Source organism: Taudactylus pleione, unplaced genomic scaffold, assembly GCF_031769625.1.
Source record: "Taudactylus pleione unplaced genomic scaffold, aTauple2 ptg000094l, whole genome shotgun sequence".
NCBI lineage: Eukaryota > Metazoa > Chordata > Amphibia > Anura > Myobatrachidae > Taudactylus > Taudactylus pleione.
This window is the reverse complement of record NW_028284496.1, coordinates 1,130,335-1,146,047: the sequence shown is the minus strand read 5'-3', so window position 1 is coordinate 1,146,047 and position 15,713 is coordinate 1,130,335. Positions and strand designations below refer to the sequence as shown.

General features: G+C 43.5%; 1 protein-coding gene across 1 annotated transcript; it reads right to left on the bottom strand.

The window, feature by feature from the left end:
* Positions 1–7,864: 7,864 nt before the first annotated feature.
* LOC148526745 (protein BTG3-like) lies at positions 7,865–13,403 on the bottom strand. The gene is made up of 4 exons (XM_088469845.1): positions 13,028–13,403; positions 11,280–11,489; positions 10,678–10,815; positions 7,865–10,509 (listed from the first exon to the last, which is right to left on the bottom strand). The coding sequence occupies exons 2-4, from the start codon at positions 11,450–11,452 to the stop codon at positions 10,119–10,121; spliced, it is 702 nt and encodes a 233-aa protein (XP_088325971.1). The 5' UTR covers positions 11,453–11,489; positions 13,028–13,403; the 3' UTR covers positions 7,865–10,118.
* Between the last annotated feature and the right edge of the window lie 2,310 nt (positions 13,404–15,713).

Here is a 15,713-nt window from a genome sequence, read left to right as displayed (position 1 = left end):
CTTAGAAGGAGGAGGAGGAGGCGAAGGACCCAGGAGGAGCACGGGCCGGCGACTATGGACAGTAGGTGAGTGGGGACCAGCGCTGGGTGACGGCGGGGCGGCAGCAAAGCATCGGGAGCGTGGTGCGGTGAGAAGCCCGTAGACTTCTATAGAGTAACGCCAGGTTTTTCTGGCGTTACCCACTGCACCGATTAAAGTGCGGTCGGGGCTTAGTACATATGGAAATGCAATAAAACCCCCCAAAAAACGGGGTGTTTACCGCATTTTTTCTTTAGTACATCCCGGCCTAAACAACCCGGACTAACATTTAAGGCAACACATAATACAATACAATATGCAGACAAAACACTACCAGTAGCCTACCTTTAATGGGGGCCTGATTGGTGGAAGACGTAATGATTGGTGACAGAGCATGTGGACAAAGAGTCAGGGTGATGAGGTAGATGAAGTCATCACAATAAATCATGTCGGAATAGCCTGCTGGGGGCTGGCTTCTACTTTTAGAAAAATCAGTTGGAATTATTCATGTTTTACTTCATTTCTATTGGAAATCTACTGTAGTGATGAGTATTGCTGATATGCTGAATATTGTAAATTATATGTACATAATTCTTGTGAGAGGGTTTTTGATTGACTATCAATATAACACAATGTGCAGCCTCTTTATGTTTTTAACACACACACACACACACACATATATATATATATATATATATATATATATTATATATACACACACATACATACATACATGAGAGAAATAGAGATATGAGCGGTACGGTTTTGCCAAAAACCAAACAGACTGTACTCTTTTAGATCCGAGTTCCGAACTAGACTCGGAACCCCAAAACCGAGTCTAGTTCGGAACTCGGATCTAAAAATAATGGATCTTGCATATTTTAGATTAAGTCCCTCCCTTGTTATTTAAGGCCCAGGATTATCAAAGAAGCCAGGCTGCCACCAGAGACGCTCCCCACACTGCCGGCTCCTCCTCAGTTACCGGGCGCTGCACTATAGAATCACATTGAAGTGGCGGGCTACAGGTCACGGAGGAGCCGGCATTCTGGTGTCACCCCCTCGATCACTGTAAGCCATTAAATGCGGCAGTAGCATCATCCATACATAGTGCAGTGTATGTAATACTTCAGACACCTACAGGACCAGCAATCACAGTAAGTCGTTGGGCTGGGACTACTGCCGCATCTATCTGAGCTGAATCTGTTTTCTGCAATCCAAGTCCTCTGCTTTGTGGTTCATTGTACGAAGTCCAGGAGTCTGGAGAAGTTGTAAAAGAACCTAGCACTGGTCCTCTCAGGCCCGTTGCTAGAAACCAGGACTCCGGGCTTCTACTCCTTGAGGTCCTCCTACCTGGCTGCTCCGTCATCTCCGCCCTGTGCTGATTAGATACTTCTCCTTTTTCACCTCTGCTGATTCTCTGCTCGGATGCCGGCTATAGCATTTAGCACATGTCTTCCGGTTCAGTGGGTGGAGATCACTCTCATGGTGTGTTCCAGTACCTCCTGTCCAGCCTCAGCAATATTGTGACATCTGAATGGACTTTTTGTTACCAACTTCACAGCAGTCTCAGCTGCACTGCTGCATCTGAGTGGACTTTTGTTACTTTATCCCGGCTGTTACAGTCACATCACGGCTGTTAGGCCACAGCTCAGCAAAAGACTTTCATGACTGCCTAGGCCACAGCACCACATCCCAGCCACGTATACATCAGCCCTCAAGGTTGCAACTCGGCCACAAGGCCACATTGCAGCCAAGTATACATCAGCCCTCAAGGCTGCACCTCAGCCAAGTATATATCAACTTCAAGGCTATAATTATCATTTCCTCACATCTCAAACCTTGTACACATCAGCACTCAAGGCTACCACTTGGCCATAGGTCTGCATCTCCTACCTTGTTGTTTTCGGACCGTTCTGACTACTGCAGGCCTTTAGGCTTCTCGCTTACCCAGTCTTTTTCCAGCTCCTTGGTATTCCACTTTTCTGATTATTACATCATTCATACACAGTGAATCTACCCATGGATTCATAACAATTATTAATTATACTATAGGCCAGGGGTAGCCAACCCTGGTCCTCGAGAGTTACCAAAAGTGCATGATTTCCAGGTCTCCGCATATAATCACAAGTGAAATAATTAGCTCCACCTGCGGATCTTTTCAAATGTGGTAGTGAGTAATGAGTACACCAGCTAGGTGGTCTGGAAAACGTGAACCATTAGTAGCCGTCGAGGACCGAGGTTGGTTACCCCTGCTATAGGCCATCTATAGCGTTAGATTGTAGGGGAAAGAGTAAAAAAATTTACTTTCTTGATCTAACATATTTATCCCCTCCTGCCCCCCAACGCAATTACAAGTAATCCCCGGAAGCTAGGGGCCTGTGACGCGATGCACACCAAATCATGTCATTTTAGCCCCACCCCCTGCTTCATGCCAGGATTATCGGCATTGTGTAGCAGGGGCAGGGCCAAAATGACATGATCGTGTGTCCACGCCCCCCCCAGTTTTGCTGATCTGGCTGCCCCCTCCTGGAAGGGCAGCCAGAATGTCGGCATATGGCATCACAGTGGATAATTATGCACACCCCTGTAACGGCATTCAAATGCCCTGGCACGGATTGGGGTTCCGAATATATGTTGGCGCTGCTCTGGGGCCCCAGGTAACCCACTACCTATCTGGTGGCAATACCCTATCCTTCAGCCCTTTTGGAACGAAGTCCTCAACCTTTCTGCAAAAATTTTAGATGAACCGGTCCCTACAGATCCAACGTTTTGGTTGTTTCATCTATCATCCAGACCCCTCTCGAAATATAAGAAAACTTTGTTATGTCATTTGAATAATGCTGCTAAAGCAGTTATTCCGGTGAAATGGGCCTCCTCCTCTCCTCCAACAGTTATGGAATGGTTCACTAGGCTGGATCTATATATGGAAATGGATGATATACTGTCCTCTGCTGATGGCAATTATGAGTCCTTCAGGGATACCTGGCTTCACTGGATAGATTTCAAGGACTCTGTGATCTTCAAAAATATCTTATCCTCTTCCCGACCTTCAATTTCCTAGACCTGTCCCAAATAGTGATAAAAACTACGCCCTTGTATTTGGTTCAAAAGTTAAATAACAGCTATACTTAACTTTTCTCATTATTTTTCTCTCAACCCTTTTTAATGGGTACTGATGAACCCGAGATTATACTACTTGATCTGAGGTGACTGTTCTCTCTTTCCCCAATCTATTATATCTAATCCCTTCCCTTCCTCCCTCCCCTTCTCACCTTGTTGTCTAGTTATGTCTGTTTTTTTTGTTTCTTTTCATTATTTTATTTTTTTCCATATATAAGGGCCATTGTTTTGATATTTTATGATGTCACTGGCAATTTTTGTTATTGAGTTTTCACATTTTCCAGTGTCTTGCTATCTCTGCATTATGTCTTTCAGCAATGACCCGGATATTGTTTATAAGTATTTGTACTGTTATTCTATTGATTTTTATTTTTTTTTTTACAATAAAAAATACTAATTGCACAAACTCCCTGGCACACCTGCATTTTGCCAACCACACTGCCATCACCACCCCCCAAACAGTACATCAATCACTCTGCAATGGGTCTGTGTATAGCCCTGATCGCAGTGGCCGGTTCGCACACTGCATACGCAGAACGCAACAATCAGCCAATTGCACATGCAATCAGTAGTAACTCAGGCCCATAGCCCCAAGGGTAGTGTGAGCATCAACTAGACCAGTGATTCCGAACCTCGGTTCTCAAGGACAACTAACAGTCCTGGTTTTAGTGATATCCATACTTGAGCACAGATGGTTAAATCAAAATAACTGAGGTACTAATTAAGTCACCTGTGCTCAAGTACAGCTATCCTTAAAACCTGGGCTGTTAGTGGTTCTTGAAGACTGTAGTTGGGAACCCCTGAACTAGATCATGTTTATTATGCAAGTCCCAGATTTATAGCTGCCATGAAATACATGGCATCTGATATAGCAACAACCCCCACTTATAGAGAGACTGGGTAGACCCTAGCAGGTGAGGAAGACAACCTGCTGGGAGGTAAGGATGCAGCAACAGGAGGATGGCGTTGTATGAAATCTGGGGAGGCAGCAGAAGACAGTAGCTGACAGCATGGTGGAGCAGAGCAGCAGATAGGGTAGGATGAGAGCTGGGAGGTTGATGGGGCTGACTAGATCCCTTTACACATTGAAAGTGAAATCCGTTACTGCGCAAACCACCCACAACACATCTACAGGTGGTTCCTATTTTTTTATTTTTTTTTTAATTCTAATGTCTCAAAATGTAATTTCCCAGAAGTTAAAGTTTCACTTCTCTAAAAAAAAAAAAAAAAAAAAAAAAAAAAAAGTGAAAAATTCCATTCACCTTTCCTCTACTTAATAATCAGCCGTACCATTACTTATGTAGTAAAATAAAGTGTTAAGTCAGGGGGACCCTCGAGAGAGTTACCATTATGTAGGGGTCTATTTACTAAGCAGTGTTAGGAGACAGAGTGAAAAGTGAAAAGTTCCAGCCAATCAGCTCCCAACTGTCATTATTTTCAAACACAGCCTGTGAGATGACAGCTGGGAGCTGATTGGCTGGCACCTTATCACTTTTCACTCTGTCTCCTAATACTGCTTAGTAAATAGACCCCTAATACACAATAGTACAACACATTAAGCTAGGTATCTATTAAAAACGTGTGTTAAGCTGCATACACACGATGTTGTTACCAACGATTATCTGTCATTTTTTTTTAAAATGTAATGAACGATTTTTTTGAACTACAAATTTTTGCATATTCCCTTAATGAAAATAGTTCAGTCTGAACGATAATCGTTCATCATTTTAACTCAGAAAGTGAATGATTTTTGCAACGATTAAACGATATAGTTATGGATAATCGTTCAAAAAAAATCGTTGTGTGTATGCACCTTTAGAGTTTAAACTTTATAGATCTACAGGATTTGATTGTTACCAAACAAGTTACCACATAGAAAGCATGGATTTCTCACACAGTCCTGCAGTTACCAGATCTTACTACAGCCACAGCGATAAAAGAGGAATCTCAAAACAGATCTGATCAGTGTTTCATACAGCCAGCTAACGTTATGACCTGATGCTGGCCATACACGCTACAATTATTGGAGCAATCTGCCCGATATCCGCAGATCGCCCCAATAATTGTAGCGTGTGTGCAGGCAACCAAGGCTTAAATATCGCTCGCACGCCCATTGCGATATTTAGGATTTAAAGTGTTGGCCGCATCAGGCAGTGTATGCCCAGCTGCGGCCACCAGACATTTCCGGTGTTCCTTCCCATGGAAGGAACACGGGAAATGTCTCCTCCCCCGGGGGCAGAGCAGATGTCAGGGATAATACACTGAGATCTCATAGTGTATGCCACAGACATCTGCAGGCTGCCAGGTAAAATGCCTGTCAACCTGACGTACCTTTTATCTGGACGTGTATGCCCAGCTTTATGTATGTTTATGAAGCAGCTACCAGGAGAGATCTACCCTCTCTCTTCCCATCAGAAGATCATTCAAGTTATGGAAGCCCAATGAGTGCATTGGTGGTACTTTACCATCCGTGCACGGTCAGTGATATTTAAAAAAAAAAAAAAAGTCTTCCTCTGTGCAACCAGGTACTTGTGCAGACAAGGAGATGGCACTAGTCAGTGTCTGACATATCTGCACTGCTCCACATATTAAGCTGGTCATACACCCAACTAGTTAATTCAGAGGTTCCCAGATGCAGTCAAAGGCACCCCAACAGTTCAGGTTTTAAAAGCCATCCATGGTTAAATTGACTGAGGTACTAATTACCTGACACCCCATGGGCTCTATTTACTACAATCCACATATGCATACTTGCCTACTTTTGAAAATGACTTTGAGGGAGATTGTAGATGGCTGCAGAATGCGACGCGCCTTTGTGGGGTGTGTGGTCTGCTCCACCCAAAGCGAGTGTCTAACTCCACCTATGGGCGTATATATTCCTATAAGCTGACGCCCTAGCTCCCCCACTGACATTAATACATCTCTACCCTGCCATATTGACCACCACATCCACACATACATCACCACATCCACACATACATCACCACATCCACACATACATCACCACATCCACACATACATCACCACATCCATCACATCCACACATACATCCATCACCCACACATACATACATCACCCACACATACATCACCACATCCCACACCCACACATACATCACATCACTACACCCACACATACATCACCCACACATCCACCACCACATCCCACACCCACACATACATCACTACACCCACGCATACATCACCACACCCACACCACATCACCACACCCACACATACATCACCACCACACCCACACATACATCACCACATCACCACACCCACACATACATCACCACATCACCACATCCACACATACATCACTACACCCACACATACATCACCCACACATACACCACCACATCACTACACCCACACATACATCACTACACCCACACACTGTACTACACCCACACATACTGTACTACACCCACACACACACATACAATTACACAGTAATAGATCTCCCTCCCTCCCTCCCCCACGGCACTGACATGAGTTATACATGTGGCAGGAGCTGCAGTGAGCTCTACACTCAGTCTCAGGCAGCTCCTCTGTTTTCAGTGTCCTCCGGCGTCGGCTCCTCCCCCCTCTGTCATCACAGGCTGGCCAGGGAATGCTGGGAGCATCAGTCTGTGAGCAGGGGAAGGCGTGCCCAGGAGACCTCACAGCAGCCACACTCCTGCCTCCCTGCACCCGGTGAGTGCGCCCCTGCATCTTACGCTTCGGGCCCCGCCCCCTTTACCTCCGGATTCGCGCATGTGCTGTCCAGATTTTTAGACAGGGCAGAGGGATTCAACCTACTTTACGGGGTAGCGGGAGCTCCCACCTTTATTCGGGAGACTCCCACGAAAATCGGGAGGGTAGGCAACTCTGCATATGTAATGCAGATTGTAGTGTGAGATTACCGACTGAATTCGCATTGTGAATTCAGGCAATATCACAGGGATTTACTACAAATCCCTTGCAGGGACAGAGCTTACGAGAAAGCTCTTTCCCTACGAATTCCATCCGCACACTAGTCACCTCCAGGTGGCATTATTATCACAGGGCTTTCACCAATAATTTTTTTACAGTTTATTTTTAGTAACTCTGGTCGGATCACATTTCCCATTACAATTATGGGAAATGGGATCTGATTACTAAAAAATAAGTGATACTTAGGGGTTGGAGTAGAATTTTTTACGAATTCTACTTCAATTGCCCTGTAGTAACTTTAGGTGAAACTAAAATAATCTTAAAAGGGTGTGAAAACACCCTTTTTCACTTTAGTAAAAATAATGTTAATAAATAGAGCCCTTGGTAATCCTTAAAACCTGGAGAGAAGGACAGTTTGGAAACATTTGAGTTGGTTGAATGAAAATCTGGTAGTGTATGGGAGCAAATACCATAGAGAATTTTTTTATATATATATATATATATATATATATATATATATATATATATAGAAAAATTTCCCTGCAGTTTGAGCAAAACAGCGGATTGGTATTTGCTCCCATATATATCAGACAAGTTGTTTAAATCATAGGTTTAACTGACTTCTCAGAACCACCATTTTCATGTTTTCTGGCATTTGGAAGCAATTTTAGTTTGCTCCCACACAATCAGATTTTCATTACAACCAGTTGGATGAAAGCTGGTCTGGTGTATGGACAGCTTTAGCCATTCCCTATAACCACCCCTGACATTACAGTGCCAGATCCATATTGTATAGTAGGCAGTGCAGATTCAGTCTGGGTGTAAAGCTGTGACACAAGGGGCCCATACTGCAAGCTTGTTGGGTACAAGAGGAAGACCATAACAAGGTCATTGTCAACGCCGGAAACCAGGCATGGCTGAGACATTACTTAGAGCATTTCATCTGGGCTGTTGTCATAACGTCGGACAGGTCGTTAAGTGGTATGTTTAAAGTTATAACACCTACACAGGTGAAATGCTCCAAGTTGCTGACCCAAGTATACTGCATAATGAATTAGACCTAGTAACAGGTGACAAACCTGGAAGGCAGTCACAAACCCGTTCCCTGGTGTACAGTCATGCATCTGCCTGTGCAGAGATAGACCCCCATTTTGAGCATAGTTAGTGGGTCAAATACTACTTAGTGCATCTTTAGATGCAAACAGCCGTATCATTGAAGCTTGCACCAGCCCCATGCCAAGTGCAGATTGTCCGTCAGAGTACGGCCTCCAAGGTAAGCAAATATTCAGAGTTTGCAGCCACTTCAGTGACAAGTCTAACACCCATGGGAAGGACCATCCCCGTGTACCTGCATAGCCACCCCTGAGGATCACCAAATACATTTAAGAAGTTTGAGACTGCCTCAAGTGCATTCCTCACATAAGAGACACACCATACATTTGTTAAAGGTTTATTTAGCAGTACAAGTTGAAATTATTCTGCCCAGTTAATAGATCTTTCCATGTATTAAAGGTCATTAATCAGAAACTGTTGGTGGTCTCAAGATAAGAAATGGACCAATAAACATTTAACGCAGTTGAGGATCTGTCCAACAAAATAAAGATGTCCCAGAAACCCACAGATCAGACCTGCTGACATCAGTGGGAGGAGGGAATTTACAAATAGGTCAAGAATCAGTTCCATGGAAGAGTCCCAACAAGGCAAGTTACTGCGAGAGTTACAGGAGGTTAGTAAAATAAAATTATAGGCATACAGTTGAATGAGCCCCAATATGATGGCCTACTGTAAGAACCCAGGTGCCTTTGCTACTTGTTGTTTTCCTGAGGATGCTCCTAGAACAAAACTGAGCTTTAGTACCATACTCCTCCATTAACAGGTAAAAAAAAAAAAAAAAAAAAAAAAAAAAAAGTCTCAGGTTTGCAGAAACCTTGCATTTTAGCAATGCTGTCAAGGCACAATAAAACTATAAAAATAGCACCAACACGTCAACTTTAGAACATTTGTCTGGGATTAGTAGATTCCTGGAATTTACAGTGGGGTGAATCCTTCAGTTTGAACAGTAGTGGACTATTATACCATAGTTAGATATTCACCTCCCTGCAAGACCTGTGCAAATATCTGCCTATCTGGTAACAGACCAGTAATCATGGAGCATATGGCAACCAATACTTTGCAAGATGGAAGCCTGATAATAGAGAAAAACCTTTACTCTTTCATGGCTTAGCGCTTGGGTCGAAGAGTGGATCCGTACCAATATCAAGGCTTTGTTAAGCTTTAAAAAAAAAAAAAAAATGCTGCATGCTTTATCAAATTGGCATTAGACATCCACCGCCTAAGCCTTCCCCCATCTACTAGCTAGGTTTAGTTCATGACATGCTGCTACATAATAAAAAGGGGATTACTAAAAGTTAGTCTACAGAATATATAAAAAAAAAAAAAGTCACAAGTTTGTATCTTCACAACAATCCTTCTGTTCAAGGGTTAACAATATTAGTTTTCAGGATAACACTAGGTAGACTAGTTTACATACTGAGCCATCAACTCGTAAACTGCTTGCAAGTTCATATCCTGAAGACAATATTGCAGATTGACATCTTTAACTCTACAACATCACCCTTAAATGGTGTTGGCAACGTTTGGGATCTCTGTTAATACCTGAACACAAGAGCCCCGGTAACTTTCTAACCATTGAATAGCAGAAGGACAGAAGTCTATAGTTATAGGACTCTGCTCTTCAGCAAGACAAAAGAGCCTCCTTGGACTGTAATGAAGAGTCCCTGTGTGAAGTGCCTGTAGTACTGAATGTAATGTAGGACTGTGTCTGACTAAGAGCAGCTACAAGATCAGACATTAGAGAGATCGTAGGAGCAAGTTCTCCCCAAATGCCTAAGTAGTTAGGACACGGATAAATTACAAAAATATGGCTCCTTATCAAGTGCTCCATGTCCCATAGCTTTCTTTTAAGGAACTATTGAGTAACAAGACCCCCATGTCCACTGTAGTGCATCAGTTAGTCATGACTGTTGAGGGTTTGGCTAGTCTATTGTAAGAGCATGCAGTTAGTCATTGAAGATTGTGGATGCCCCTTGAGGAGCTTTCTAGATGACTTTCCTGCACAACCTCTCTTTCAAGAGTTCCATCTGTGTTAAAGCTCACACATTCGATCTCATCCATTTCCATAAGTTCATTGACTGGTGTGCCAGCATTAGATGTTGAAGGGCATTCAATGGCTTCATCTGGGCTCTTGCAGATGGGTGGAAGCTCGCATGTATCTTTGGTGAAGGTGGACTTCACGTCTGCGATCTCATCATCAGATGTCTCTGAAACAGACTCAGAGGAAGGGCCCTCTGAGGAATAGTCTGATGTCTCAGGGTGTGGATAACATTGAATGGGCTCTTTAACTACATCATGCTGGAACGTAGCTATTGTGAAGAAGTCTGTGTGCTCACCAAATCTAAGACAGAAACAAATGAGAAGGCTTTAATACTACAACAGTAGAGATTGTTCTGACCCAACCTACAGTATCCCCCCCCTCCCCCAATCAAAATGATTTTAACAAGCATTTTATTTCCTTTGTGAAAATAAGGTTTTCTACAATAGACTGGCTCAGTTCAGCACTTACCTTCCGCAAACTTCAAATGGATCAATCCAGAGTGTGATTTCTTTAGGAAGACCAATTCTTGAGTAGTCAATACCACAGTGTGTGCAGGCCTGAAGCAGCGACTCATCCACATATTGCCAGGGATTAATGCGGATACACCTGTATGGGAACATTAAGAGTTGGACTCGATAGGTTCTTGAACAAAAAGATTCCGTAAAACAAGAACATTAGCCAAACCTAGCATAGTACCATCAATAAGCCACACAGCTGCTCATCCAGCCACCAGTTAGGTGTTTAGAGTTCACAGGGTCAGTTATCCAGACACTATGGGTTTCTCACTGGCACTTCAAATAACTGAGATTTAATTGAGTGAGGGAGTAGCACACATGCAAGTTTTAGGAGATAGCATTTTCACAGCTACTAGATGTACTGTATAGATTTGCATATGGTTTTCAGCTATACGTGTACCGATGTTCCTGTACTTGGAAAGGTGCTAACCTGGCAATAGTGGCCAGCAATAACTAACCCAAGAAATAGCCATACATTTCAGTTCCAATAAGACTACAAGGATCATTTCATATTTCTTTATAAAGTAACAAAAACAGGTTTGACCAAGAGATCACCTGTATGCCTGTCCCCTGTCAGGATTGTCTGGGTACCAGTGTCCTTGGTATCTGCGATTCAGTAGACCTATAAGGTTCTTGCCCAGAGAATCTAGTTGATCAGGATCCAGGGTCTTCTTCAGGCTTAGAATCTTCATGAGAAAGTTGACAGCAGCCTCAATTTCCAGATGCATCTTCAGAAGTTACAGACTGAACACAGTTTGTAAGTATCTGAAGAAAACAATGAGAACATAAACCTCAACATTGGCTCCCATCACTACAACTAGAACATAAAACTGAGGTGCATCACCTGGGTGGTTCTGGGCTGCTGTTCAAGGGGAATGTCAACATTCTAGCTCAAAGCAATATACAGGTCAAAAGATATCAGCATCAAGCACATAAAAAAAAACTACAATGCTGCTGTGCCCAGATGTGGATGGTGTGGAAGGGTCTTGATGGATAAAAGTGGTCTGATGCAGGGTCAGCATGAACCGCTGCTACTGCTCCCCATGGACATTGTCCTGGAGGCAGAAGTTTTATTTAATTTATTTTTATTCTTCCATTCTAGTAATTCCATCTAAAAATAGTTATCGAAACAGGAGGCATCAACTCCATGCTTAATAACTAGGTCCCACAAATGGGTTCAACACCAGGGATAATGAGATGGTCACAAAAATTCAAAACCGCAAAAATCAAGGAATTTCGCTCCAGCAAAAGTCCTTTAAAGTATAGATTATAAAGTATTACCAGACCAATGTATGTGGCAGTGATAACAAAAACATAAGTTACAAGAATGGCTCTAGGTTAAGGTGCACATTCTTGATTCTTGCCAAGACAATTCAGGCCAATTACCTACCAACTTTAGAAATATACATGTTTAATGGAAATCATGGACATGTGCAATGCTGTGCAAAGATGCCATATAGCTGTGATTAACATGGTTTACTTCCAGTACAAAGTTAAGGGGTAGATTTACTAAAGCTTCTATTTAAAGAAAAAAAAAAAAATATAGAAGTTGTGGTGTTGCCTATAGCAACCAGTGTCAGTAATTTTCTAGGATGCAAGCATTACAGTTGGTTGCAACAGGTTCAGCTCATATGTGGTATAAATAGGATTTAAGTGTATCTGAAATTAAAACATTGTCCCACTGATGCCATCTAGTGGGCATTGTAGGAAAAAGCAATATATTACCAGACACTAGTCAGACTCAAAACACATTGCACAAGCTTTCAAAGTACTTTCAGGTATTATACACTCAGGGCCTGATTCAGAGTTGGGAGTACAATAAGAAAGAGCAAGTAACTGAATCTTGGTGCAGCCATGCTGCACTGCAGGTGGGGCAGATTTAGGTTTGGGAGGGGTGTGTCCAAAGTGAAATCTAAATTGCAGTGTAAAAAATAAAGCTGCCTAGCATTTGTGGGCTATACGCAAAAACAATGTAATTGCAGTTTGCACTCATTGCACCATGGTTTGTCCATGGCATACTTGTTAACTCTTCCGGATCAGGGATACTTCCTGAAATAGCAGCAGTCTCCCCAACTCCCTGAAGAGTCAAAGTTACTTAAATAGAATAGTGGTCTTTTAAAAACACCACAAGTTTATCCCTCAAAAATCACAATACTTAATGGACAGCAGGAATGTTTCAGCTCTCCCCTTTACAATGCCACCATTCACAATAGGTAGTTACACACTAAAAACAGTTACATAAAAAACAACAACCCCCCTTCTCCACACACAATAAACCAGCACAAATGCAAATATAATCTTACCTGAGTACCACAGCTCCAACACAACAGCCTTCTCAACCGCTAATTAAAACCCCCTAACTAAACAGAAACCTAATTTAAAACAGAGCATTACATAATTGCTTCCTCCTAGCTGGGGGGGTTATATAGAGGGAAGTCAAAGGGGGTGGACACCACTTAGCTAATTAGGAAATGACACCTGCACAACACCTGGGACATACCGGTCATTTAAAAACACACAGAACAGTGTTTCTCAAACCAGGTGCTCATGGAACCCTTGTAGTACATGTTTTCCAGATCATCTGGCTGGAGCACAGGTGTGTTAATTGACTAACACAATAGATCTACTGGTGGTACTGCTTATTCCTGAGGATACCTTGAAAATACGCACTGTTAGGGTTCCATGAGGACAGAGTTTGAGAAACACTGCACTAGAAAGAACAGGCCATGTTTTCCACATATCCTTCAGTAGCAGAAGTGATGCAAGTTGAGGGCCTGATTCAGAGATGGACGTGATGCCGGTGTTTGCGCATTGAATGATTATCGGTATTCTGTGCATCTGAGTCTCACTGCGCAGGCGTCATGTTTTATTACCATTGTCGCTCGCAGTGAGGATTTATTCGCGAAGTGATTGACAGGCAGGGACCATCTGTGGGCGGCAATGGGGAGGCGGCGACTCAAACATAGGCGTGTAGCAACCGTTTTCAGGGGGGGGTCTTTGCCTGTATGCAGTCAATATGGCTTCTGCATCTCACCCACCCTGCATTAATACTCGCCCTCCTCTCACCCACCCTGCATTAATACCCTCCCTCCTCTCACCCACCCTGCACTAATACCCTCCCTCCTCTCACCCACCCTGCATTAATACCCTCCCTCCTCTCACCCACCCTGCATTAATACTCGCCCTCCTCTCACCCACCCTGCATTAATAACCTCCCTCCTCTCACCCACCCTGCACTAATACCCTCCCTCCTCTCACCCACCCTGCATTAAAACCCTCCCTCCTCTCACCCACCCTGCACTAATACCCTCCCTCCTCTCACCCACCCTGCATTACTACCCTCCCTCCTCTCACCCACCCTGCATTAATACCCTCCCTCCTCTCACCCACCCTGCATTAATACCCTCCCTCCTCTCACCCACCCTGCACTAATACCCTCCCTCCTCTCACCCACCCTGCATTAATACTCACCCTCCTTCCTCTCACCCACCCTGCATTACTACCCTCCTTCCTCTCACCCACCCTGCATTATACCCTCCCTCCTCTCACCCACCCTGCATTACTACCCTCCTTCCTCTCACCCACCCTGCATTATACCCTCCCTCCTCTCACCCACCCTGCAAATTGTCTGGTCCCTCACCAGCCACATGAGTGCTGCAGCGCGTCAGAATCACTTACTTCTGCGCTAGTGTTGGTAATCCAGTCCCGCTCGCTTTAGGTAGTCTGAATGGATGGAAGAGGTCGGGAAGCGCATCCATCTCAGGGTACTATTACACTGACAGTAATTATGATTACATTTATTAAAACTTACAATCATCGGTTAAGATTCACAGGTTTAACTAATCATGATACATTCAACATTACTTACAATAGTAACCTATTATCATAGTCGATATTAAATTAACAACAAAAAAAGTCAATTTTATTGTACAGGAACGGGACAGGGGATCTTCAGTATTCAGATCAGTGTTGAATACCTGCGAAACAGGGAATATTTCCTACCAGCTCTGCAATTTTTCTACAACACATTAACTAAATGACTAATATCACTATCTCTAAAAACTATTTTATTTACCTTATATATGAACCCTATTGTGTATAGAGTATAGACACACTTTATATGCTCCTAACTACTAACTTAAGTACTATAACATTTCTATCAACAAATACAGGGCCTGATTCAGACCCGCTCGCGAGTGCTATGCGCTCGCAAGCGGGTCGATGGTGGCCCAGTGCGCATGCGCACGACGGAGCCGGCTCCATGGTGCGCATGCGTGAGACCCGGATAGCGACGGGCAAGCTGTCGCTCCAGGTCTTGTACCAAAGGAGGCGTGCTGTCGATGTTGAGTGACAGCACGCCCCCTTTGGTGGGCGGGCCGGGGGCGTGGCTGCCCAGACGGAGGCGTTCCCATGGGAACGCCTACCGTCTGGGGCCGGCCCCACTGACATCACAAGTGATGTCAGTGGGAGTGCTTTTGGCTCTGTTAGACCCAAAAGCACTCTTGGGCTTGTGGCAACGAGACCCACAGCTATGCGAGCGGCCAAGAGGCCGCAACTATAAAAAAAAAAATCGCCCTGATTCAGAGCGGGCGCTCGTTCAGAGTGTCTGGCTCTGAATCAGGACCACAGTACGCTTTTTGTTTAGAGTCCCTTTTGTAATTTCCCTTCCCCTAGCATGCATGCTATATGTCACTGTCAATAATTTCAGTCTGGTCTTTATAGGTGGTGCACATATGGAAAGTTAACATGGGTTTCTCCCACTGAGCGCTTTAATTATTACGTTGCCTGGGTTCACTAAGGTCCAGAAAAGGGGAAAAAAAATTAAATCTAACAACTGTTTTACAATTTATAAATATATATATATATATATATATATATACACACATATATATATATATATATATATATATATATATGACTCACTATGCCTATGAATTATAATATGATACCTAAATGATGCTCCCAGGTTCTGGGGTATCATAGATCCGT

Coding starts and splice junctions, on each gene's coding strand:
- LOC148526745 (XM_088469845.1), bottom strand. CDS start 11,452: ATGCATCTGGAAATTGAGGCTGCTGTCAACTTTCTCATGAAGATTCTA. Junction 10,816..11,279: donor GACAGGGGACAGGCATACAG/GTGATCTCTTGG, acceptor GTTCCCATACAG/GTGTATCCGCATTAATCCCT. Junction 10,510..10,677: donor CCATTTGAAGTTTGCGGAAG/GTAAGTGCTGAA, acceptor TTTCTGTCTTAG/ATTTGGTGAGCACACAGACT.